Here is a 26,659-nt window from a genome sequence, read left to right as displayed (position 1 = left end):
ACACGTTAACACATTGCCACCATTCTATGTGGCTTTCTATGCTTGAGGCATTAATAATCTTATTCTTTCTCTCTGTCTTTGTGTGTTTTTCTCTGCAGTTTGTAGTGGTGGTGTGACCGTGAACGTGACTCCTAAAGTGGAAGTGTTGAAAGGAGAGACTGCCAAACTGCCCTGCACATATACTGGCTTACCAACACCAAGCAACACCGTCGTGGAGTGGTACATTGTAAGTAATTTCCAGATAATGATGTTCTCTATCCATCGGCTGGAAAAAAAACATTTTTGGGCCGTCAAAGCTTGTCAGATCCAAGTGTTAGAAATGCTTCATAAATGGCTGCACTGTAAAACAAATTATTTGCATTTTCTCTTACTGATTGCTGTTTCTTTGTCTTATTTCTCCTTCTTTCATTACTCCTCATGTTTCATCCACCCTCTTCCTATACCTCCCTCTACCCGTCCGTAACATCCAGGAGGAGCATGGGACCAGGAAGCGCGTGGCTTTCTCTCAGGGTGGCGAGGGAAAAAGCGATGACGGCACCCCTCTGACTGGGCGGGTCGCTATCGAAGAAGACTTCTCCTTGACCATCTCCTCGGTTCAACCCTCTGACCAGCTGGACTTCTACTGCCAGGTCACCGCTGGCACCGCTGGGGTTGGAGAGGCCACCACTATGCTCAAAGTCTTCTGTGAGTCTGCCAGTGTCGTTTCACCTCAAAGAGACCTTTTCAAAAAAAGGATCCCCCTTTACTAACACATCAGCCTTTAATGAGTGGAATCCATGACTTGGTTTGTTACTGTCACTGCCACCAAAGGTTTATGGCTTTAATCAGATCTGCGTGTGTATTCATGCAGACTTTCATTTAGAACTGGCTTAATTGTACCTAATGCATGTAATTCATTTTGCAGATTGCTTTTCACACATACCGTACTCTAAGTCACTCCGTGAAAAACCTCTGTATAGAACCTCTATATATAGTCGGATATCGTAAAGTATGATTTGTCACAATTGTCCACATGTGTCAGAAAAGGAGCAGGCTTCAGCTAATATTTTCCTTCTGTGTGGAAGACTTAAGAACCCTTTTTCAAAGCCCGGGGTTACCTATTTCCTTTGATGAGTTCCCCAGAGGTCAATTAACTACAATCTAATCACTCTTGACACAATTGATGAATAGTTCAATCACACCTGTCATGTCTCATATCTCACCTTAATAACGGTCCAGATTTATCGCCAAGGGCTGACCCTTTCTGCAGGCCGCGGTGTCCTTTTCCCCTCCCTCAGCAAACCCCTGAGCAGACATCAATCATACTTAGCATTTAGTGGCATAACCAAAATAAATACAATTCATTTGCATTTTTGATTGGACTGATCAATCACCCTAAAGAGGGAGGATTTGTGTCGGGAGAATAGCAAAGCAACCCTTTCTTTAGTCAAGCTCCCACTTGGAAAAAAAAAGAACTTCCAAGTTAACCATTAACATTTATGCACTAAGAGACTCTGAGGTTTAAAGCACTCTCATAAAATAAGCTATTAATTGTGAATGGACCAGTCAGTGCTAGACAATACCTCAATGCGGTGCTATTTGACAAAGGGCCTTTTAGATGTACTTAATGCCCACAGTTTTAAGTAACCGTCTCACAAACCAGCAATTATTCTGTGTCAAACATTTGACCCCTTGACTCATTGTGGGATGAATTATATTGCGTCTTTCCTGCCTTAACTTAATAGGACTGAGTGGGTTAGCGCTGTGATAGCCTGGTTTCTCTGTCTCTCGGGAGGCCTACAATAAAGAGAGGAAACAGTATGTCTGCTAAGCAAAAACATGATAAAAATGACCCTGCCCATGTGTCTCTGTGTATTGTGCCCTCCAAACTGTTAACATTTAAATGACTTATTGTACGATAAAAACCTTTATTCGGCTCAATGTAAGAGGCTGCAAAGAGAGTTTTAGTCCTCATTGTACAGCTAAATTACTGTGCGTACATTTGGCTGCCTGCATTGCACAGCATATGGAGGGGGAGAGGTTATTGAAATACACCAGCAGTTTTCGGAGCAGTGTAACAAAAAGGACCAAACACAAAGACTCGAGTGTGAGTGAGACAAGAGAGAGGAATACCCATCCACTGTTTATTTTTATAAGCAGTCAACAGCTGCAGGCAGTGATAAGATGACCTTGCATGTGAACAAGTGAGCAGCTAGAGGGAATACTTACACCTGTGGTTGTATGTGGGTGAGTCAGTGAGAGGAGGAGTGCTGTTTTTGTTATTTGACTCTTATCGGCGCATGTGAACCATGTCGCACTGTAATAATGTGAGGCAGGATATTTACTGCTCCACTTAATTAACAAGGTCAGCAGGCATGTGGGTGAGACTGCATGCACGGAAGTGGAGTGAGTGTGTGTGTGTGTGTGTGTGTCTTTACATTAAATGTTTCCCTTCTAGTGAATTATAATGAGATGAAAATAACCCCCCCCTCTACTTTCTTCTGCCTCAGTTGCTCCTGAGAAGCCAGAACTCACAAAGCCGTCAAGTCAGGCCATTTCTGTGGGAGAGACTACCAGCTCTGAGGTGTGTGAGCAATTTCTATGACTGTATGATGCATCCTGTGTGTGAGTTTCAGATTTCATGTCAACACTGAAGACACACATTTTCAGTCGACTTTCTTTTGTCCCTCCTGCGTTTCTCCATGCGTATCAGATTGGTACCTGTGTGACGATGAACGGACATCCCCAGCCAAGAATTATCTGGTTCAAAGATGACCAGCCCCTACCCGAGGTCAAGGACAGGAAAGAGAGTATGTGTCATCGGGCTGTTTGTTCGAATATTCTGAACAAATCAAATACATTAATAGACAAAATAATCTAATAATCACGTCCACGTGCCAACCAGAAGGTAATCTGTGTGCTCCCTCCCCTCCTCTCTGTCAGAGACCTACATGATTTCGTCGGTGGTGAAGGAGGCCTCGGGTCTCTACACTGTCAGGAACACCCTGCACATGCAGCCCAAAAAGGCAGACAAGGACTCTGTGTTTCAGTGCACCGTGGAGTACAGCATGCCAGCAGACCAGATCAAACAGAAGATGTCTGACACCATCACCATCAACCTCAACTGTGAGTGGAGGGACAATAGTTTTAATTATGCCATTAGGTCTGCAGGTATTTAGACCGAAGTATTTGTCAAATTGATATTTGACCTTATGATGGCGCTATACTTAAAGCCAGTGATCCTCAGAGGAACATGAATGTCGATACAAAATTTCATGGCAATAGTTTTGTTTCACTAAAAGCCCAAAATGTCAACATGCTGGTGGCGATAGAAGAAAAGTCAGGGGATCATCGAGTTATTAGGATTTAACCTCTGGGGACCATAAATGTTTGTACAAAATGTCATGGCAATCCATCCCACCAAAGTTATCCAGATATTTTAGTGTGGACCAAAGTGGTGGACCAATTCAAGAAAATGAATCTATTTATTTATGCTTTATCTTTAAGCCTCTCCCTGACCTCCATCCTCATGTTACTATTTTACTTTAACAAAAAACGTGCGCTCTTTGAAATTAAACATTGTCAACAAACAGCTATTAGTGTTATCTGCATTGGATGCATTTAATTCCTCCTGCTAAACACTGTCATGGAATTTAATAATCAGCTATAGGGAAAGAGGAGGTACTGGGAAAGTAAAACATCCCCTCTGGAATGCCTTTCACATCTCTGATTGATGACTTACTGTAGTGTAAATGTATCCAAAGAAGGAATTTACACCTGTTTCATGTCTCTTCTTGTTCATGTAGATCCCTCTGAGAAAGCGACCTTTTCCCTTCTCAACACGGATCCAATCAAAGAGGGCGATACTGTTACCATGAAGTGTGAGACTGATGGAAACCCTCAGCCTGAGATTGACTTCACTAAAGATGTACGCGTGCTTTTCAGTTTGTTTGGAAGAGAAAGAGCTTTTTTGTTGTTGTTGTTTTCTGCTTTTGCTCTGTATATACCAACTTTTCATAAAAATGTGTAGTTACTCTCTCACTCGATCTCTATTTGTCTCTCTCTCTCTCTCTCTCTCTCTCTCTGACAATCCCCGTCCTTCCAACCTCAGGGAAAAGTCATCGCTGGTCAGAATGGTGTCCTGTTGCTGAAATCTATCAAGCGCACAGAAGGTGGTGTGTACAAGTGCACAGCCACAGATTTCGATAACCTGGATGCTGACCTGAGTGGAACCATCACCCTCACTGTCAACTGTGAGTGAGCCAAAGACACACACACACACAGACAGAGACACACCCAACTGCAGATTTAAGTAAACGCACATAAAGAACAATTTCCCTCCTGTTTGTGCAGTTTCGCCTTTGTAGTAAGCCTTTCTTTTCATCAGTTAGTCATATAATTAAAAGGGTTGCAATGGAAAGAGCTTTAATGGAATTCTTTCAGGGGGCCGATATCCAATTCAATTTTTCACAGTTCATCTGTTACTTTAATGTTATCCCAACTACACTCTGTAATTTGATCTTATCGCACTTATTAAGCGGAGATAGCCCAGAAATAGCATGGAATAGGCTTAACTTTGGCCACGAAATAATATGAGCTTAACATCAGAGTAATTGCTCTAGCTTTGTACTTTAAAAAAAAAAATTATATTCTGCTGCGTACGGTCGTTTTATATTATCGCATGCCTCTTTAAGTGATGAGAAGCTTTTTGATTTCAAGTGGCACTTCTTTAACTCCTTAAAATGTCTAGTAGGCCTCAGGTTTCATGTGTTTTCCTCCCTCTCTTTCCATTTCCTCTCTGCCAGACATCGACCCAATGAGTGTGATCCCTGCCGAACCTCAAGTCGTCATGCTCGGAGACAAGGTGGAGTGGCAGTGTAAGACCAAGGCCTCTGCTGGCCACACTGTTCAGTGGAAAAAGGTGCGCTCCATTTCTTTTCCCTTCTCCTTTTAGTCTCACTCATGATGTATTTCTAGGAATTACAGAGCTTTGCTCTTTTCCTCATGTGTCAACAGAATTATTTCTGAGCATTCCTAGATAAGAGTTTAAAAACACAAATCTGTTAACAGCACTGACTGAATGTTAAACAAGAACTCATGTCTTCCTGGGAATCCATATTTGGACATTCTGGTTCATTTTCGATGCAATGTTCTCAACAACGCTACCTTTCATCATTGGATTGGACATAGTTCGTAATGTGACACATACAGAACTTACTTGGTGTGCAGCTGGCACCGAACACAAGAGCAGCGCTCCCTTTAAAGGACAGTTGTGGCTCTGCTACACAAGCTGCATTGTGTTGTGTCCAATTGCAGCAACTGGAGTGCAGACACTGGTGTTTGTTCCATCTGGTGTCAATAAATAGTATACACTATTAACTATTGTATCATATGCTCATGATATATTATATAATTCATCACAGATCCTCAACTGAACAGGGAAGCTTAGTTTATGTTATGTATGATTTCAGTGTTACAGTAGCAGCCAGATACTTTCATGACATGCCACTGAAAATGTAGACATGCTAGTTATAGACAATTAATACAGTTTGGAGTTTGTGTAGCAGGTTAAAGGTAACAGTTAACAAAATGTTTGCTCTAAATGCATTTTCGACATTTAAAATACCAAAGAAAAGACAATTTGTTACACTGGAAAACCACTAATCAGCGTGACAGCGGTGATATTTTTGGTATTCTGGTATTCATCTCCTCTTCTCCACTTGTTATGGGCACACTGTTCCTCCCATTCTGAGCCTGTTTGTTGGAGCCTGTGTATCTATTGTTGTGTCTCCTGGGTGTGATAGAAACTCCCAGACTGCTGGTTTTCTGAGTAGAGAACGTGTTTGTTCACCGTAAGAAGGGAGTCCTACGAGAAGAAGTCGAGAGGAATTGCAAGAGGCAGGTTCATCGTGGAGGACGGACTTTGATCTGTTATCACTGCGCTTTGGAACAGTGTGTGTGAATGTTCTTCTTCTGCTTTCCCAGCATAGCTGCGCGCCTTCACACTAGATATTCACAATGCTGTTTTACTCCCGTATTCACGCGAAGCGAATGAAAAGAAAGACTTGCGAGCTGATGGGGTGACTGTAGTTGGTTTTAGTTCTGTATCTGTGTGTGTGTGTGTGTTTCCCCAGGGCTCTGAGGTGCTCTCACAGGACGGCATGCTGTCAATACAAGATGTTTCCTATGATAAAGCTGGAGAGTACATGTGTGTTGGAGCCGTGCCATCTGTGCCAGGACTGACAGCCCAGGCTAGTGTCAACCTCACTGTCAAAGGTAACACCCCTGCATAAACATACACATGCACAGGAAAACCAACAAAACTGTGTTTGGACGCGACTTAAGTAAAGATGTCAATCACATCAGCATCTGTATTATCATATTTTAATACACACAGAAATACTGTAGGCCTACTGCTTAGGAGCTGCAAATGAAATAGCACTTTATACTCAATTGTCAACAAAGGGTAATCATTTCTTTCCAAACTACCCACCCTTTGCCACAACCACACACACTCACACTCACAATCACACACACACACACACACAATAATAACAATGGTTGGTGTTAGGGTGTGCTTGGTATTGTTTCAGTCAGAGGAAGGAAGTTGTATAGTTCATGGATGCGACTGAGAACAGGTGTGGCTTCCTACTCTGTTGATAATGTAGTTTTAGTATGGGTTGAAACCATTAGTGCACTGTTAAAAAACGCCAAATAGGAGTTTAGTGGAATCAACTTATTTTTGTCCTTAATTTAAGACAAGCATAAATATTTCATTCAGTTGAACGAGGGTTAAACTCTCCAGAGGTCCTTTTTGGAGTTTGAAGTCCAAAAATGATCATAAGTAATTAAAACAATGTAAACCACAATAAAGTTTAGTATTGAATTCAGTCCCGGCATACACGCATACATGTGTGTATGTGTGTATGAGCGTTTGCTGTGTTGTTTACACCAAAAGTTCCCGAGTTCACTGGCTCTCACACCCTTTCCAGGAAAGCCAATGATCGAGACTCCTGCTGTTGGAACGGTGGGGAAGGAAGGAGACATGGTGACTCTGAAGTGCTCGGCCTACGGCTCCCCTGCCCCTCAGTTCACTTGGAAGCCCTCAGTGAAAGAGGTACGAATGTAAAAACACAGTCAAGACAAACGGAGAGGAAAATACAACATTGTTTTTCCTGTGTGCAATTAACACGAATCACTCAGTAAGCAGATGTAATTGCTGCTTTCCTGGAAGGGATTGCAAGAGTAAAACTATAAATACAGAGGTAAAAATGTATTTCAAATAAACAGCTATTGCTATCGGCGTTTTTTTGGGGGGGGCGGGGTCAATATGTGAAATGTGAGGCATGAGTTTTCATAACATCTGAAGATCTTGGTAGGCTGGTTGTTCAACTTCAAAAGCAATATAAAAAGGAGGGACAGAACCATCTTGCGGGACTATGGGAAAGTAATATTTCATTCTCATATTTCATATTGATGTGATATAGTTGAAAAGAAAATCCTATGTGCAGCAACTTTAAAGAAGCTTACAGGGGGAATACAGCTTCATGATTGAAATATTACTTTAAATGATGTGAAATCAAACTTTCATGATCCTTCTGAAAGATTTGATCATTTTAGAAGCAAATAGGGATTTATGTAAGATCAAAGGGAGGAGATAATGAAGCTTTCACAAGTGACTGTTTTTAAGATCAGATCTTGATGTTTAAGTGAGAATCAGTGGAGGAAACGGCTAATAAAGTATCACTACAGTGTGCAAAATAATAGGAACCAGGCTTATTAGAAAGAATTAGTGCAAAATATTTGCTAGACACGACGAGGGAATATGTAAAAATGAACGTTGTCCTTCTTCCATCTCTCTCCCCTTCATCCGTTGCCAGTCAGTATCAGTGGAAGGTAACAAGGTGGTGAGCACCGTGACCCTGCAAGCCACAGCCGAGGTCATGAAGGACGGGGTGACCTGCGAGGTCTCTAACGAGCACGGAACAGATAGCAAGACCTTCCTGGTATCTGTCAAAAGAGGTCAGTGTCAAGAGATGACGGCGCCGATGATGCTAACTTACCTCCCTCCCTCCTTCCCCTTCATACCTTCTTCACTTAAGGCTTTTACTGATCAGCTGTGATAAAGAGATTAACAAGTGATAAACATTTTATTTGACAACAGGTTTTTGCGCAATCATTTTTAGTCAAATTTGATTTAGCAGATTTTGAGCTCTTTTATAAGTTCAAACTCAGTGAGCCGAGTTACATTTACTTCGTAGTAGTGCGTCGGTGTTTCTAGTGTTTACTAAATGGAGATTAATGCATCACGGAATAAAACGAGTGGCACCACACAGTTATTATGTAGAGGTTAATTGTCTGAGCTAAATGACAAAATGCTGTTTAATTATGAAGATAGGGATTTGAAATTGTATTCATCCAAAATGTATGCCAATAATAGACTAAATAACAAAATGTAGGTTAGCAAAATCAGATATTTCGGCCCTCTATAAAACTACATGAATACTGCTAACTTTGAATCCCACATTTATCCATGTAAGTAGATATTCTCTTTTCACAAATTTATGATACCTGGCAATTCAATTCAATATGTTGTTTGCCTCCTAAAACTGTAATTAGGTTACGCTTCGGTTTGTGACGCTACAGAGACTTCCTGTTAGGCTGCTCCATAGATGATTGCTTTTCACTGTATGGTGCTGTAGATGTTTCTTAGCAACCAATTGCGAAGAACTCAGGAGGGACTTCATACGCAATTTTAGTAATGGTTTTACAAATAGCTGGTGCAAGCGAATCCAGGTTTCTTTTGCTCTTTTACCCGCACCACATCCTGCAATCTAAACCCTTTCTTCTTTTCCTCCTCTTGTCTCGCAGCAATTGACAACTCGGCCGACAGAGGTAGAGCCTTCTCCCTTCTCCTCCTCCTCTCCTCCCTCCTTCTGTCAGGACTCTGTGTTGTACAGACCCTGTAATTTAGAAACCCTCCCCCACCTTCACCCCTCTCCTCTTGCCCCGGCCCCTCCATCACACACACACACACACACACACACACACACACACACACAACTCCCTCCACTGTACTGTAATCTTGTATATTTCCCCTCTTGCTACCGAACACTGTGGATATTGTATATTGTTATTCTTCTTCTCTTGTCACCTTTGTATGATGTCTGTCCTATATTTTGTGGATGCTACTACAACTTTGTGTGGCCCCTTGGGGACAATAAAGGAATCTATTCTATTCCTTCCTTTCCTCTCTTTGTTTCTTCACTGTGTCTCCTTTTTGGTCACCTCTTCTTTCCGACTGCCCTCTTATTTCTCGCTTTTCCTTTTGGCCGTTTCAACTCGCCGCGGTGCTGTGTGTGGGATTTAGTAACCTTTAGCTTTTGTGTCCGTATGCTCTCAGTGGTGTGTGTGTTCTGTGGTTGTTGCTTTGCTATGCTATGGGACTGAGAAACTCTCTTTCTCTCAAAGTGCTGCTCTCTGGAAACCCTGTGCTTACGTCAGGTCTGTATCGCTAACCCTATTTACTTGTGTTTGGCGTTCGTCTAGACCTGTAAGTCACTGTGTATTTATGTATGTGTGCACACAGCATTAATGTATTTGTGTTTACAAGAGCTAATGCGTTTGTGTATCCATACTTGTATTGCCGTAGCTGAGAGGACAGATATTAGATAAGGGAGGAAGATTTGCAGAGGCAAAGAACATTCCTCCACTTTGTTCTTTATTTTGTGTATCAGTAAGCCACAGCATATAACGGCATGTTTATTCAAGTTTGTTTGCAGTTAATTTAATTCATGTTGTGGCCAGTTTAGCCGCACAGAAAAGCAGCCGTACAGTAACCCTCAGTTAAATACACCTTGTGGTGGATTTTGAATGGTAACTGTTTACCAGAACTGTGTCTGTGGTTCAACTCTAGTGGAACAGTTTAACATTTCCTGGAGTCTTTTCATTGCTGTGAAATTGCCAGGCAACCAGCGGAGACTCTAGGAAGTCACTGCTCCCCATCAAATAAATCCATCACATAAGTCCATCACATAAGCCCCCTGCAAATCCATTGATCTTCTCATTAAACTCTCGGCAAGAAAGCAAACAAGCGTATTTCCCAAAATGTTGAACTATTCCTTTAAGTGACACTAGGCAGCCAATCCAAAAACAAGTATTCTTAATTAAAAGCCGTTGTTCAACACAGGCCTTCAAAACACTTGCTAAATATATTATAATGTTACATTTTAAGTAGAACAACATAACATCTGATAAATGTAGTGTCATGTCCTCACAAGTATAGTAATACAAGTGTAGGTGAATGGGTGAGTATGCTCAGTGTTGTTTTCTGCCTCTGGTCAGCTGTCTCGTCGTTATCTGTGAGTATACAGGCCCCATTTTTTGGGTCCCATCACTTTTCAGTCGTCTCATTCAAAAGTTAGACTAACCCCACATCCCACTCCCCGTTCCTCCTCCTCTCCACCCGTCCATCCATCCATTGTCTTCATCTGGACACTCATCCTCTCCCTCTCTCCTTCCTCCCCTTTCCATCCCGTCTCCCTCCCGTGGTACCCCAAATTAAATGACTCTCCTCCCCTTGCCTCCCTCTCTTCTACCCCACGAATCAAACATCACCTACACTCACGATTACCCTCTCCCTAACACTGCCCCCTCCAAAATCAAAAACTCCCCCATCCTTCTCCTACCTCCTCCACTGTGATCAACCCCCCCACGCCTTCCTCCCACCTCTCTCCCCCCCCCTCCATCCCTCCCTCCATGTGTCCCTCCATCCCTCCCTCCATGTGTCCCTCCATTGCGGTGCTGTAGCTGACAAGCAGCAGGGAGGCTCCAGCGGGGTGGTGATTGCCGTGGTGGTGTGTGTTCTGCTGCTCCTGCTGCTGGTGGCTCTCATCTACTTCCTGAACAAGAAGAGCAAGCTGCCCTGCAGCAAGAAGGACAAGAAGGAAGTGTGAGTACACAAGAGGGGAGTGGGGGAGGGAGGGAAGCAATAGGGGGGACGTTAATGAGCATTGACGCTGGTAGTTATTACCTCATGTGACTCAATACTCACTGAAGGCAAACTACACTATGAAGCTTGTTGTTCTTTGTAACAAACTCTTCGAAAGTAAATTCAATAAGGTCTCTGCAATTAAAACAGTGATGATAAAAGAAGTAAAGCATGTTCCACTTTATGCACCTTTTTTTTACAAAATAGATTAATTCAATAAATAGAGAAATTGCTATAATGTAATGAATAAATGGATGAATACATCAAAATGATAAAAGTAAGAAGTGTGCCCTTTCTGAGAAATTAGGAGTGTCTTGGATGAGAAAATGCCGGTTTCTCTACCAGCATCACAGTAAAATGATGTACAACAGAGCTGCTAATAGACCTGATTGCTCCACTGCTTCGCATTATGCTGAGCAACATGCTGGGTTTCCCCACATTTTCACATCAGTGTGCAGATTACAGTCTGAAAATCTGGATGTCTCTACTGGGAAATAATCCTCAAAAAGATATTGTTTTATTTTAGTTAGGATATCTTGATTGGCTGGAAGAGGGTTTTATCGTATTTTTGATTTGTAATCGTTACAGTATACACCAATCACTGCAGAGAAATTTGAAAAACTGTAAACCAAATGGTCTCTACAGCAGCAATCAACATGCTTTGGTCATGTCTACATCCATTAGTTGTTCAAGGCAAATAATTCCCATTTCCCACCTTTTTTTTCATTGTTCTCACCCGCTCTCTCCGCAGGGCCAGTGGACAGGTGAACAATGACATTGTGGTGGAGATGAAGACAGACAAGGCTAACGAAGAAGCCGGTCTCCTCAACAAGAGACCCTCCACAGAACAGGTCAGGCCAACGGATTACAGGCATCAAGGGGTTTAAGGGGGGTGGACCTGGATTTTGGTGAACAGTGAGCTTAATTACTTCTGCATTCATGAATGCATGAACTCCTGATGCTGTAAACTAACGGTATGCGGGGACAAGCGAAGGACACTTCTGCCAGTAAGGACAGTGCATTGGATGAAGACTTAGACTTATCACAGAAGACAAGAAGAAGTGTTAAAACCTGTAATCATGTTCCGTTGGGAATTTGTTCGCTGGTAAATGTTTTAAAGTGCATTCTAATTATCTGGAGAAGCAAGCAATAGCAACGTAAAAGCCGTAGAATAGACAGAAATCCTATTTGGATATATATCGCAATGGTCATGTCGACATTAACGTGCCGACAAGATCCGTCATAGCAAATGCGATCCGTTTGGCATAAAGACAAGCTTTACAGTCAGCAGAAATACCTTCAGACACATCAGTCCTGGCGATTGAGAGTCTAAAGTCAGTTTTAGTTCAAAGCAAGCAGGTTTGAGAAAGCTGTCCCTGCATCCCAATTGATGGAGTGTGACAGCTGTACAGAATCCTCTGAAAATGTCATCATAAATGTAAAACATTTCATCACGAAGTTTATGGTAGTGGCACATTTGACGGGGATGTAAAAGCCAGTTTAAGCAAGTCTTGTTTTATGAGATTTTTGAACCTACTGACAGCCAAACTGCGTGACATTTCACAACTGCACAGAGATTGCAGACACACTTTCTTTGCTTTTGAAATGGATATTACGAGAAGATGCAAAAGTGTCTCTCTCCATATGCTATCAAGAGATTTTCCATTCCCGAGATGTCATTAAAAAATTATAACCCCGGTAAGCTGTCTTCGAAAAGGCTGCAGCCCCAGCCTCGCGCATATTTATTTCGGAGAATGTCTTGCTATACCAAGTACACAACTAGCTTGTAATGCCAGCTGCAGAACACTGTTCGGAAATACTATTCTGTTATCAAATGTTCTATAATTTCTACATCTCCCCTTGTTCCACGTCAGCATTATAAAGGCATACAATTCCCCCCAATATATAAGTTGTATATGTAAGATGTGAAATAAAATGTCAAAGATTATATCATAGAAATGATGTCAAGATGCATTGGGTCAGTTACCAATTTAGATTTCACATATCAACCAGGAATGTGAATACCCATTGTACTACATGTGTTAAAGAAGGAAAATACATTGTACACGAACAGCAATTAAGATACCCTGACCAATTAAGATATTCATTGTGTGAATAAATATGTAGAGGTTGTATAATGCTACAGCAATGTTAAGTTAAAGAATATTCTTTATTCAATGCAAATGGGCCATGGTCATATTTTCATTGTTCTTTGTGTGTTTTTCTCTCACAGTGATGAAACAAGACCATGGATGTCACCGACAGAGGGATGAAGGGAAGGAGGAGAACAGTTATGAAGACAACAAGGCTACTTTTTAGTCACTACACAAGATTGTGGGGAACAACAAGAGGTGGAATATGGACAATGGTTTGTTTTGGGGACCTCGGGAGGCACATGCATTGGTTATGCTTGTTTTATAACCTGGAGTAGACCTTTTTGGATGGAGTTTCTTCCTTTTTTTGTCTTTGTAGAGACTCCATCCATTTCTGCTACCACAGGTTTAAAACCATACGTGTGCAAAATCACAATGTGACATCACTGGATGACATTATTATCACGGCTTCTTTCGATTCTTCCTCACCAATCACATCTTCGGTTTACTCCTCTGCAGAATAGAGTTGAACATGGCTGACACAATCCAAACACAGTGGCACGATCTTTCTTTTCTTCCCCAAATACATGCTAATAAGCCACTGTGATTTTCTGGAGTGTGCATCTGCCTGCGAGTGTAACCCTCAACGTCTATTCTGCCCTGGAGTCTGCACTTAAATTTCTCTGCTCTCTGCTGGGTATATTGGGAAGAATTATCACACGGTACCATTTCTGCTTTTATTTCTGCTTTTATTCTCACAACAATAAATCCCTCTGCCCACTGTTTGGCACATGCAGCTGTAACATTTCCGCTCAAAGAAGCTCTGTGTTTGTGCTCTAGCGCTGTTTGTTTAATTGCCTTTTTTGCCACCTGTGAATGTTTGTATGTGTTTTTTACCCAATACCACTAATTAGCTTTCCATAGAAGCAGCTCAAGCATTTAATGATGCCGATCGTCTCTCTTAAATAGCTTGCCTTTTTAAATTCAGCTGCAACGCCACCGAATAAGCAAGCTATGAGGTTGTACAAATTTGTTCTTGCCATTTCCAGCATTCTTGTATATTATGTTAGTACGTCAATCGTTCACTTTGCTCTCCTGTTTTCTCTGTAAATTCAAATACTACTATTACCCTGTCTATTAAGCAGGAGGTGTAGGCTACTGTGCATGATGTGGAGTTCAAAGTGTCTGTGGTTACTAAGCTGCTGGCCCGGGACGGTAATTGCTACCATTTCTGCTCCAAAAACCCAATTATCATCAGCTTTCATTTTCACTGTAAAATTGGAGGAATTTGGCGAAATGGTCGACAATCTCATACTGTGGCCTGCTGTGTTGTCAACAAAATGGGACATTTTCACGGGCTGCAGTGGTCACAGATTCACCTGCTAATAGAAATCACTGGCACAGGTTCATTGTAGTTTGTTACAAGCAGGGAAGGTGTGGGAGGGATCGGGGGTTGTTGCTGGAGTATGTGATGTACCTTTTATTTTTACCAATTGGAAGAGTTTTTGAGTGTCACAGCAGGAGTGTTTCTATGTTTAGGTATGCAATACTGGCATTTCTGTTCCTCCCTTACACTGTCGGCAGGCCAGAGAGGTTTGGTAGCTGGTTGACGTGCCATTTTACTTTGTTGTACACTGGAACCAATGGCCTTGATTTTTAAAAGAAAGTCACCTCAAACAACTATCTTTTATTTTGTAATGTCTGTCTACTGATCTCGCCATATTGACTGTTAGCAAACCTGTGATGGCAGGCGAAGATAGATAAGTGAACGTGGAGCATCCTTTTTTGATTTGTAATGTTTTATATAAAAATAATGTGGTATAAAAGTTGTTTTTTTTAGAAAGGGGGATTCTTTATTTTGGAACTACTGAGTTTTAGTTTTTCCCATGCTTTTCCACTCGCTCTGAGAGAAGAGAGAAATGTTGGTTTTTTATTTAGGAGGATTCTTTTTTTAGGAGATATTCTCAGTGCTTTACTTCTCTCTCTCTGTACTGTATACTGTATATTTTGTGGTACGCTGTTGTGACCTCTGTGGTGTGTTGATGTATCTTTTTTTATTTGGTTCCAGCTGTGTAGAATTTATAAAGAAACAAAACTCAAGAAAAAACGATCACAATTCTATATTCTCCGTGTTTTTATTCCCATCTCTGCAACAGGCAGTTTGTGAATACTGTGTTTTGATTTAATTATTTTTTTTATTGTGAACACAAATGGGACTAAATTCACTGTGTATGCTTAGATGCACAACGTAGAATGGAAGCTAGAAACAGTGCCTGGCCATTTGATAACATTTGGTTACAGTTACACACCGTTGAACATCGTCTGTCAAATCTTGACACACCAGACCAAAAGCAATCAAAAAATCAAATAGCTTTTGATGTAATTCATCCGTATTTTATTTTTTTTACACTTCCCAGAAGATGACATCTAAATTGATTCCTAGCTTGCACCAAAGTTAAATCTCTTTGATGTAACCGGCATTATGTAAATGTACGCCCACATTGATTGATCCCATGATTTGTTGTGACAGAACAGAAAAATGAAGGAAGCTCATGTTTTTGCATCGACTTCATGACGTAGCGTTCTCTCCACTTGCTCTCATGTTAAGAAATTACTTGAACTGAAGCCATCAATCATCTGCAAATTGCAGTGCAGCCTTGTACATTGATACGTAACAGTTAGTAGGATGACTCTTACTCAATAGCAGCTATAATCATAATTGACTATTTGAAAATGCATATATCAAAACCAAATATTCATCAAGACGAGAGGATGAAAGGATTCCTCTGAAAATCTAAACAAAGGCTCGTTCATTCTCCACAGCAAGAAGCTCCCCTCCCTCCAACAGAAAGCTTGCATAACAGTGCGTTAACCTTGTACCAATTTGTAACAATTTTGCCCAACACCATGCATACACAAGCTCTCTGGTTACGGGCCAACCAGCGCTATCGTCCTGACACACCCCCTGCTCTGCTGGCTCTTCCATTAGAAAATTAAATGTCTCCCATCAATGTGACCTGGAGAAATCGGTCGAAAGCTCTGAATACAAAGCAGCAAAGACAGAAGCTGTAAGAGCGCGTTGGCAGAAAAGGGGAGTTTATGGAAATTGTAAATAACGGTATCAATGTCAGCCCCTGCTAATGTGATCGACGTGAGGATACACATGTTAGCATCTCCAGGGGTTTCAGACTGTAAAACCTGCAGTGAAACCTTCAAATATTTGCTGTTTCAGATGCTTTTCCACAAAGGAAAAACAAAAAAAACATACACTAAATTCTTATGTAAGAATAGTAGAATGTCTCTAGCATCAATATGAAAAAAAGGTAAAGAATAATAACTGATTCAGTACTGTTAACACACACAAACACAATTCTAATCTAATTTACCTTAATTTCCCAAGATTTTCTGTGGACAGTTGCCATAAAGACACCTGACGACGTGAAGACATGCCACAAACTAGAGAACAACGAGGTAAGATGTGTTTACTTTTATGATTAAACCATTAAAATGTATGGTGACCTGTTGTGCGAGTTACTTGAAAAATGCACTATAATCCACTAAAAATGTAATTGCACTACTTTACTAATTACTCAACAACAACATGAATTAGTTACATCACTCATTAGACTGCTCACTTTTAGTGTTGAAACAGAAAAGGGGACATTGTGGTTTTACAAGCAGCCATTTTGAAGGTATTGACTGACCATCACCTGTTAGCTTAGCACTTAGCACTGCATACTACAGAAGCCCCGTCCTCACAGGGATTACAGGGTTCCTACACCGTACATCCTATGCGTACAACGTTGAACAAAACCAGGTGGTTCCTGAATGTAGGCCAATGGATAATGTTAGCAAAAGAAAATATCACAAAAAAAACAACTTTTGAGTAACCGGATGTTGCGTTTCTTTACTGTAACATTAGCCACTGTAAGCTGCCAGTCATACCAAGCCACGAAAGGCTGTAGCAGAGTGAACTGAATTGACAAAGTGTGGTGTCTTATTGATCAATGTTTCACTTTTTATTTAAAGTGGAAATATTGTGTTATTTCGTCTTTTACAACTTTTTAAAACTTGCTCTTTGGGATGTTGGAAATAGTGATTAGTGACTGTAAGAAATGTAATCATGAGCACAGAATAGTAGGCTTTAAGTGTGTGATATGGATTGAGAGTTTGTTGAGTGTGTGTGTATGTGAGAGAGAGAGAGATTCTGAGAGGATCAGTGCTTTTCAGTCTTACTAACAATGAGAGGGATTACTGTCATCCCTCCCAGTGTCCTTCCTTCCTCCTCCCTCCCTCTTACCCACTGTGAGTTTCCCTGCTGGGTTTAGTTACAGTAGCTTTAAACTGATTTAGCCATTTAGTGTCAGCCTATTGAGGGATGACAACCGCTGTCTGTCCCCTCGGCCTGCTCGACCCGGATCTGATGGCTACTCAGTGGCACTTGGCTCAGATTCAGCCCAGTATACACACACACACACACACAGAAATAGACACACTACTCTGTATGCAGCGCTGTTGAGCTGGATCAACAAGGCTCTGGTGGCAGCTTCGCTGACAATATGTGCTCCATCATACACAATCAGTGTTCATGCAGTTTGCACACATGACCCCAAAAGCAATGAGGCAAGAAGACGTTCACCATGGATGTAGAGATTAGTAGAGAGGACTGGTTGTGTCAAGGGAGGAAAGGAAGGAAGAAGATAATCGATAAAGAGACTTAAAAAGGCAGAGGAGGGAAAAATCTAGGCGGCGTTCAGGGGTAGGTGAGCAAAATGGAGGAGGAGATGGTGTAGTATAGTAGGAGTTACCGTCAGGATGAGAGGAAATGAAAGTAGTGATTGGTGACGATGGCCGAAACAGAAGATGCCTTGTTAAGAGGTCATAAATCTGCATGGGCTCTGCGATAAAACAGGAGGGTGGAAAGAAGAGGAAGGGAGGTAAAGAGTGGAGGTGTACAGCAGAGAGGTGGGCCGAGATTAATAATGAAAGAGCGCTTGTGTGATGAATGTGTTTATCTCCCCCCCAGTCCTATGGTTTAATATCCTGTGTGGCTCGAATGGGTTTACTATTTGGGTGTGATTATGAGAGACAGAACAGAGAGATGTGTACTCAGTAAGTAAGTAAGTTTGTGTGTGTGTGTGTGTGTGTGTGTGTGTGTTACACCTTCCTGTGCGAGACTGCTTTTATTTGCTGAATTTCTGATATCTGTCTCCCAGCACGAAGGATTTCTTGCATTGATTGTATCTGTGAGTGTGCTATTAAAACCGAGTGGCGGCCGATCCCCGCCGCCCGAGCTTCAGCGAGTATGTGAGCACGTGTCACTCAGGAGCGACAGGCCACTTGTGAGATGTTTGGTTTTTAAGGCACAGTGTGCTTTGATTTGAATTGGTTAGGCTACTTTATGTTCGAGGGAATGAGAGGCAAATACAGAGCGAGATAAGAGTGTAAAAACTATGAATACCTAGCATTGATGTGTAAAAGCAGGAATGTTATGGGAGACTGAGAGCTTTGAATAAGTGCTTCACTCCCTTTCAGTTAATCTAAGTTAATGGCATCATGTGGTGTCTGGGTTAATTCGCAAGGGTCAAAGGTCACTTAGATTGTCCATAACAGGCTGAGGTCAACTCCAAGATTTAGTTAAACCATTAAGGTCAGGACCATTTCCGTTCAAACCGTTCAAACATGTCAGTCCAAAATGCTGGCTGGGGATGTGCTTTCATTTTGTGGATCCATGACATTATTTTGAAATTTCTTAATTTAATGAATTTTTCATGAATTTATTAGATTTGTATTTGTTTAAGCATTAGGGATAACCAAGCTTTGGTATAGGTTGTCAAAATCCCGAGTCCATCAACTGCTGCCATCAATGTTTACACAGGAGGAAATCCGTCATAGAAGAGGAAATACAAACTGATTATGTTATTTTTTAGTAGAACAGAAAGTCACAGAAGCTTCTGGTAAATAACACAAGTTGTAGAGATTGTAATATTTGTTTTAGAGATATTAAATCATGAACTTCCTTATTTTTTCTCTACATATTTTGCAATCTTTATAATACCACTCTTAAGCATTAATCTAATCATCAAGAGCATTGATTGGATGTTTTCAAGTTCTAAAGTATGTTATGCATTTTGTAGTAATCTCACGAGTCATGGAGAAATGCCAATTTGTCACATAGTAGTTTTCCTTTCTGGTGAAATCGGGATGAACTCTTATAACCACCGACTACTCAAGTTACCACCACATCTATTTTCAATAGTTTCAAGACCTGCTACTATGAAAAATTACAGGAATACAAACTGTATAATTCTGTATTTTTGGTCCCCGTTGTAATAATTATCCAGATGTACAACAAATGGATTCTCCCTACCTTTAAAACAGTCAGGAAGTAACAGTAATACTAAAAGTGTAATACATCCTGTTAGGCTTTTTGCCCTTTTTCATCACAACTGTTTATTGATTTAAAACAAACAATTTATTTTACTTTGGTGAATCTGAACTAATCCTTTGAAACAAACTAACCGATCGAGTCAGCAGCAGTCCAGCAACTTCTCTGTTCTGCAAGGTGTTTTTGTTAAAAGGAGTCTTTAAAGAAAGCGTGGATAACGGCTTCAGTTCCCCATAGGAAAGGGCTGTCTGACTCTGACGGCAAGGGTAAAGCAGTGAGATATTCTAAATATAGCGTTGCTCACTGATATTGATCTTTTTTTTCTAAGTGGGCCTTTCTTTTTCAAGCTTGGGGCGCGCCGATCGCCATCTACTCTATGTAATACACTGACTATGGATAAGTAACTCATACAACCCCAACTCAAGAAATACGAACTATAGACTAATGGAACGAGCCTGTGAAAGAACAAAACAGCATGAGAACTAGACCATCGATCAGATTACCTTTACTGTAAAAGCTTGTGATGAACTAGGATTTCTTGATCTGCATAATAGATATGACAGAATACTGTATGTTGTAGAGGCATCTGTGCTTGCACATAGTCACACACCATTAAAACAATAGATATACTGCAATAGGCAAAGAAAAATCCCCTGAGGCCAAATAGAGAGAGAGAGAGCGAGAGAGAGAGAGGATCAGAGAAGAAAGTCATGTTAAAAGAAGAAGAAGAGAGAGACGGCCTGTAGGAGCTCAAGAGCAGCTGTTGAGAGCTGCTCCTTGGAGAACTTCTGTACATGCTACAGGCTCCTCCCATCGGCTAACATTACAGCACAGCAGCTGTCTGGAGAATAAAACACTCACACACACACTTGTGTTTTTCGGGATGATATACACCCAGAAACGCGGCATCCCCACAACGACACACAGAAACTAAAGTTACGCACACACATAACTCTCATCTTGAATGTGTACTTGTGTGTGTGTGTGTGTGTGTGTGTGTGTGTGTGTGTGTGTGTTAAACCAAGGCTGCTGAAATACCTTGAAGCATGTTGAGTTGCGTAGCATAATGAAAGAGTAACACATTCTTTGCACTTGACCTTGTTGCCCAACTGAGAATATACCTTGAAACACACACACACACACACACCTGCCTGAGGGCAAACACACACAGAGCCAAGAAAAACAGTGGTCGCATTTACCTCATCCAGCCAGCTCACATCGCTCCTTCACTCTCCTCTATCTCTTCTTATGATTTCCATCACACATGCATATGCGCGCACACATGCTGTGAAAAGTGTTTGTTTCCCTCGTGTGTTGTAACAGTAATAGCGGTGACACTGAGAGCAACTTAAGGCATCCCAAGAGAACACCTGGTAATTACTATCACATGCTTCACTGACTTACTAATGGAGATTTGCTATTATATCCCAATTATATCCCACCCTGTCCTCCTTTTTTTCTTTCTCATCTGCTGATGGAATAAACAGGATCTTGTGTGTATCGCTTGTTGTGTTGAACAAGGGGCGAGAGTGTGTGGAACAACCTGGGTAGGGCTTCTTTTTTCCCTTCATTTATACTCTTTTTTTTCCCATTTTCAATCTCCCCCTTGGACCTCAGTTTCTATTTTATTCCATTCATTCGCTCTTGTGACCTTCCCCACTTCCTTTACCTTAATGGAAAAAAAAAACTACCAGCTATCTAGTGATGAGAGAGCCCTGCTTATTACAGAGCCAGAGGGGTCTTATCAAGCTGCTCTGTGCAGTAATAGAAAACACTACACGGTGTTTAGTCGCTGACAGCTGCTGTGCCGGTGTGTCTACCTGTGTCAAGCTTTTCCTTCTCCTGCATCGCCTGTTTGCACGAGTGTGAGTGAGAAGGCCCTGGCATTTCTCTCAGTTGCGTCCTTATCTGCTTATCAGACCTGTCCACTTTATTTGATGCTGGATCAGGGGAAATAGCTCTGCATAACCTCACACACACATGGCAGGAAAAAAAAAGGTATGTGTGTGAAAGAGTGAGAGAGAGAGGAAGTGTTTTTGTGTGAGATGTTTTGCAGTTGATCAACTACTTTAAGTGTGTGTCTGTGTGTGTTTGTGTGTGTGTCAGTGTAAATAATTTACTTCCAAAACTGCCATACTCCCTCTTCCTTACACCGCCTAGCCGTGTCTGTCTCTTACCCCTCTGCTATGTCCGTACACACACCATATATCTACCATATAGATATATATATGTGTGTATACAAATACGTATATACATGTCCTATACCCATTCTCCACAAACTTTGACCTCTGTACAAATGTACAAAGCTCCCTTAACTGTGATACTTTTACAGAATCGCAAGACAGGTTTCGGGTCCTCTGGTCCTGACCTGTACTGTATGAAAGGCTGGCTGAGGGCGTGCTTCTTTTCTGAGCCACATGCTGAAGGGAAGGGGCAGCACGGGTGGGGCAAGAGGAGCAAACATTCCTTACTAATTGTGTGTGTGTTCCTCCTCCCTACCGTCCCTCGGTGTGTTGTGTGTGTGTGCGTGTGTGTGTGTTACGTCTGTGTTTATGCGTCGTGGTGCAGAATAGTTTGGAAAATTGCCGCCAAGACACGCATTTGTAAAGTCGACCTTTGCCCCACAGGGTGAGAGACGGGGTTAGGTTTTGTGTTTCAAAGGTTAGCTGTTGCGCTACAGTAAGAACGAGGTCAGGGGTCATATCGGGGGACATTTGGCCAACCGTGATTCTGCTTCATGGTGCTTTCTGTGTCTTGTAAGAATATACATTTCAAAATAATAATCTGTGACACTGCTCTTATGAATCAGTGCTAATTTTGCTACATTTGCTTTCTTGGGAAAAATTGTAACGCAACATTGATTCAATCTCTGCCCCGCTCATGAACGATTTTTACATTTGCCGGTTTTAGCCCTCAGGGGAATGTGTCTCTTTTCAAGTAGAAATCCTTTTGCTGCACCGGAAATGAGGCATTCATCCGTGTGGCAGCAGCAGGAGTTTGTTTAAAATACAGACATAGAAGAAGTCGGCTGCTCAGACAAACTTGTAACTACAAAAAGGAAAACAAAAAACAGAAAAAGCCATCTTACCGAGTGTTAATGTGCTACTGATTATGTTTAAGACACAAGCATCAATTCATGAGGCAGACAGGACATTGTTTAGATACGTTTCAAAGACTCTCACTGATAACTGCTCCACTAGAATAAAGGTTTTAGTTGTTCACATGCCAAAAATGCTCTTTCCTTTTTACTCAAGAGAACATTGTAAAAGCAGCCAAATCCACTTCATCCGCTTCAGGAGGTCCATGTTTGTTAATCATACATCTTTTGAGTTTGCTTTTCCTACATTCCTGCAATACGGAACAGGATTGAACATCTTTTTAGAGGAGTAAAGTTGAACAAACTATTTCCCCAGTTTTAATAGGTGAAACCTGCTCTACTTTACTACTCCTGCTCAACTATAATAGCATGTTGTTATAAAATATTTACTCCCCAAAACCCCAGACTCTCCGCTCGACTACTTGCCCTGACAAGTTGTGTCTGTTCTTGAAATTTAATTACAAATGGAATAAAAACTCCATTCTGACCAAAACAATCTCATACTTTTATATGCGGACGTGTGTAAGAGTTTTTCTGTGTGGAGATCAATCGCTCGATGAAGGAAGAGATTCTTGCCAAATGGTTTATTATCTATGTTTCTCGGGCGTGAAGCAGGAAAAACTCGGCTACAACAGGACCATTGAGATGAAATAAACTACGATCAGCCAGCCATTCAACCCAACATGCCTGTTGTTCACTCTCAGAAAAGTAACACTGTCTGTGGTATTTTCAGTATTCTGTGGCTGACATTTTCTGCAAGCGGGGAGTTTCCAGGTCTGCAGTGATATATGAGTTGGCTTCTTTTCCCTGTGTGACAGACCTATCAATGAGTCCCGGCTTAGCTCAGGGGAGTTTGTCAGGCTTACCTGGTGTTAGCGATGGGACATCTCTCTCTCCTTGGGTTGTGTGTGTGTGTGTGTGTGTGTATTGAGAAGACGCACAGTATACTTCCCATATTGCCGGTTCACTGCAGTGAGCAACTGTTAACAGCATAACGCACTGTGTATCTGTGAAGGGATCATTAGGTGGTATTTCTCTGTCTCCCTGAAGTAAAGTGAGCCCTCAGGTAATGCTTTCTTACAGCATTCCTCACACACAAACACACTAAGACATGCAGGAAACAACATGTTCTGGTATGTTGCAGGAGTTTTAACCAATCCATTGGGATTACAGGTCTTCCACAGAGAGATTTGAAAAAATACAGAGTAAGAGGGAGCGATACGGCGGCGTGTATCCATGGCAACGGCGCCGGTCCATGGTGTTTTTAAGAGTAAGTGTATGATGATTGCAAGGGAAGGCAAATGGATTCCCTGTGGGGTTTACTTCTTTGTAGCTGTGGCCCCTTTTTGTGAAAACCATTACTGAAAATGTGTGTGTGTGTGTTAGTGTATCTGTGGGACATTTTGAGTGTGTCTCAGTCCTTCAGTGTGGCACAAAGGCTTGATTCCCATTTTCCCAAAGTAAATGTATGAAAGACATTTTTTTTTTTTATATTTCTTTTCCAAAAAGGCCGTACAAAAGTGCAACCTGATCCCATGTGTTTGGCATGTCCTCATCCCATGTGTTTGGCATGTTGGAGACACTGAAATCATTGAGTGTGCTTTAAAGACAGTTCATTGCACAGGCAAGAAACTTCACTCCAGCATTGGCAAATCTGAAACACCTTTAGTACAGCGTTGGCGAAATGAATTGACAGGTATCCTCCATCTTGGTAGAATCAAGTTTTCCTTGCGGGATAAATTTGACTGATTTAGGAAAAAAATGCGTCTCACCTTATAGCTTTTGTTCTGTTGTACTGGCTTTGCTATACAGTAAGCTGAATTAAGTCAAGTTTATCACATATTCACATATATATGGAAATAAGAAAGTACAATCAAACTAATATAATACATATTTTTATTAATGTTAATTTGTATGTTCAAACTGTGTCATAGAAAGGGTCAATGGTATATGATATATTGATGAGCAGGAAGCTAGTGTGTAGCGTGAAATGTTCTCATTATTGTGTCCACCCCCTATATGTAAGCACTCATGGCACTGCAATGCACTTTGTGACTGCATTTACCAAAACAGCTTGTGTCCCCCAAAGTGCTCATGCTCATTTAAATTCACAGCAATTTCCAATATGAATGCAAAATGCCTCCCCCACCTCTGCCTGTTTGTCTGTCTCTCTCCCTCTCTCCCACAAACACACAAAATCCCTCAGTCAGTTTTACTCTGCTTTTATCCCACTCCTTCCACCATTAGTACTACAGTTGAGCAAGTTGTGTGTTAACCCTGACACACACAACCTCTGAGACTGTGTGTGTGTGTGTGTGTGTGTGGGTTGGAGGCTGATAGCCACAATATTCATTATCCCATAAGCTTCCATATTATCACCACACACACACACACCCTCATAAACTCATGTGTTAACAAAACATCATTTGAATCACTTATTCGCTCACTACTGCCTTTAGGAGACACGTCCCACACCTTTACTCTCACCGCATCCCCGATATACATGCACATATACACACATGTACACACTGCTGCCTCACAGTGCGCTCTTGTAGCTATTAGGCTAGAATCATTAAAGCTCTTCAGTCTAATTATCTCCCCTGATGAGCCGCAGGTCTCAATGGGACGACGGGGAGGGATCCGGCATGATTGACTCGGCCTGTGCTTTTCTCAATCAGCCATTAGCCCAGTGAACAGACACACATACAGTATATACCCGCCACCCCCCCCCCCCCCCCCCCATATTAATTTCCATCTTTGTGAAAAGACCTGTCAGTTGTTTGGAAGAAAAAAAGCATGTGATGGAGGGATGTGCGCGGTGTGCACTTTCTCTCAGTTTGTGAAGGTGCGTTTGAGTGTGTGTTCGTCACTTTTTCCCCTCTCATGAGCCAGATGCCACAGGGGAATGCTGGGAATGTAAGCCGGTGATGAGTGATGGCGACAGTTTTGCCAGAGAAACGGAGCGATGGAGGGAGCTGGAAGAAGGGAGGGAGCTGCCTCGCGTTTACTCTACAGATTTTGTACCAACCACAGATAAGCACTGTCACACCCCAGGAAAAAGATTCCCCCCCTATGGATCATCGTTCATTTTAATTCCCTCATTAATCAGTTTATTCCACGGTGTTTGGGCAATTGAGGATGATGTTTGTTTTCAATGTGGGCTGTGCATGCCTGCCTGAGTTATGAAAGCCAGCAGAGACGGCGGAAGGGAGGATGTTTAGAAATTGGGAAATTATTTACAGTAAGTTGGAGGCAGGAAGTGAGGTGGTAAGGAAAGGAGCGATGGTTAACCATTAATAAACATATGATGGCTAACTAGGCTGAGAGAGGATTTCCACAATCTGTATATGTGCATGTTTGTCTGAAGGGAAATAGATATGCAGACACGGAGAGGGCTCAGTGGAACTTGTGGCTAGAATTTATTCCAGGGCATAAAAATCTCTCTGACCAAATAGGTCATCTTATCTTTACAACTGGTCCATTAAATTCTGAGTGAGAGTTTAGGAGGATGCATCTGACCTCCACAGGCCAATCAATGAATGTGTCTTTGGAGAGGAAACACACAACTATGCTGCTTGTCCAGACGGTTATTGTATTTAAAGTATATATTTGCTTTTTTCATGAGCTCCAAAAGAGATTGAGACATCCTTTTGGGGCATTAAGCAGAGAAAATGTTGAGCTAGGATGTAGTAGATCAGATGGCAATACCTACTGAAGTCATTGAATCAATCTTTTGGTAAATTTGTGGAAAAGAGTGGACCTACCTTCTAAAATAATGTATAACTCTGTAAGAAATTGTAGATTTGAGCAATGCTAGCGACCTGGTTTTGTTTGGTCCAGTCTGAAATATCCAAACAGCTATTGGAAGGATTGCAATGGAATTGCGACAGACATTCATGGGCCCCAGAGGATGACCAGCACCACCATCAATGCGACATGTGTGATTTTGAGTGAAATGTCTCAACAGATGTTGCTGCAAAATTTGGTGCAGACAATCATGTTTCCTGTCATGATGCATCATCATAACTTTTGCGGTGACTTCATTTCTCTTCTTTTGCCATCATCTTTCATTTTCAAACCGCCTGATCACCTCAGGCAGTGAGTTCCAAAGT

The 26,659-nt window shown here is 41.6% G+C and overlaps 1 protein-coding gene across 1 annotated transcript in view; it reads left to right on the top strand.

The window, feature by feature from the left end:
- Window positions 1-15,178, top strand: part of bcam (basal cell adhesion molecule (Lutheran blood group)) — a 45,014-nt gene extending 29,836 nt beyond the window's left edge. The window contains exons 2-16 of the mRNA XM_079163952.1: window positions 99-226; window positions 471-684; window positions 2,490-2,563; window positions 2,693-2,789; window positions 2,923-3,105; window positions 3,786-3,907; window positions 4,091-4,232; window positions 4,785-4,900; window positions 6,114-6,255; window positions 6,972-7,096; window positions 7,860-8,001; window positions 8,851-8,874; window positions 10,789-10,930; window positions 11,721-11,820; window positions 13,203-15,178. Coding sequence (XP_079020078.1) covers window positions 99-226; window positions 471-684; window positions 2,490-2,563; window positions 2,693-2,789; window positions 2,923-3,105; window positions 3,786-3,907; window positions 4,091-4,232; window positions 4,785-4,900; window positions 6,114-6,255; window positions 6,972-7,096; window positions 7,860-8,001; window positions 8,851-8,874; window positions 10,789-10,930; window positions 11,721-11,820; window positions 13,203-13,205 — 1,754 coding nt within the window. The 3' untranslated portion in view covers window positions 13,206-15,178. The remainder of the gene's footprint in view (window positions 1-98; window positions 227-470; window positions 685-2,489; window positions 2,564-2,692; window positions 2,790-2,922; window positions 3,106-3,785; window positions 3,908-4,090; window positions 4,233-4,784; window positions 4,901-6,113; window positions 6,256-6,971; window positions 7,097-7,859; window positions 8,002-8,850; window positions 8,875-10,788; window positions 10,931-11,720; window positions 11,821-13,202) is intronic.
- Window positions 15,179-26,659: the final 11,481 nt, after the last annotated feature.

The sequence above is a fragment of the Pholis gunnellus genome (assembly GCF_910591455.1).
Source record: "Pholis gunnellus genome assembly, chromosome: 8".
NCBI lineage: Eukaryota > Metazoa > Chordata > Actinopteri > Perciformes > Pholidae > Pholis > Pholis gunnellus.
Note: the sequence above shows the minus strand (reverse complement) of the source record. Positions and strands in the feature narration are given on the sequence as shown.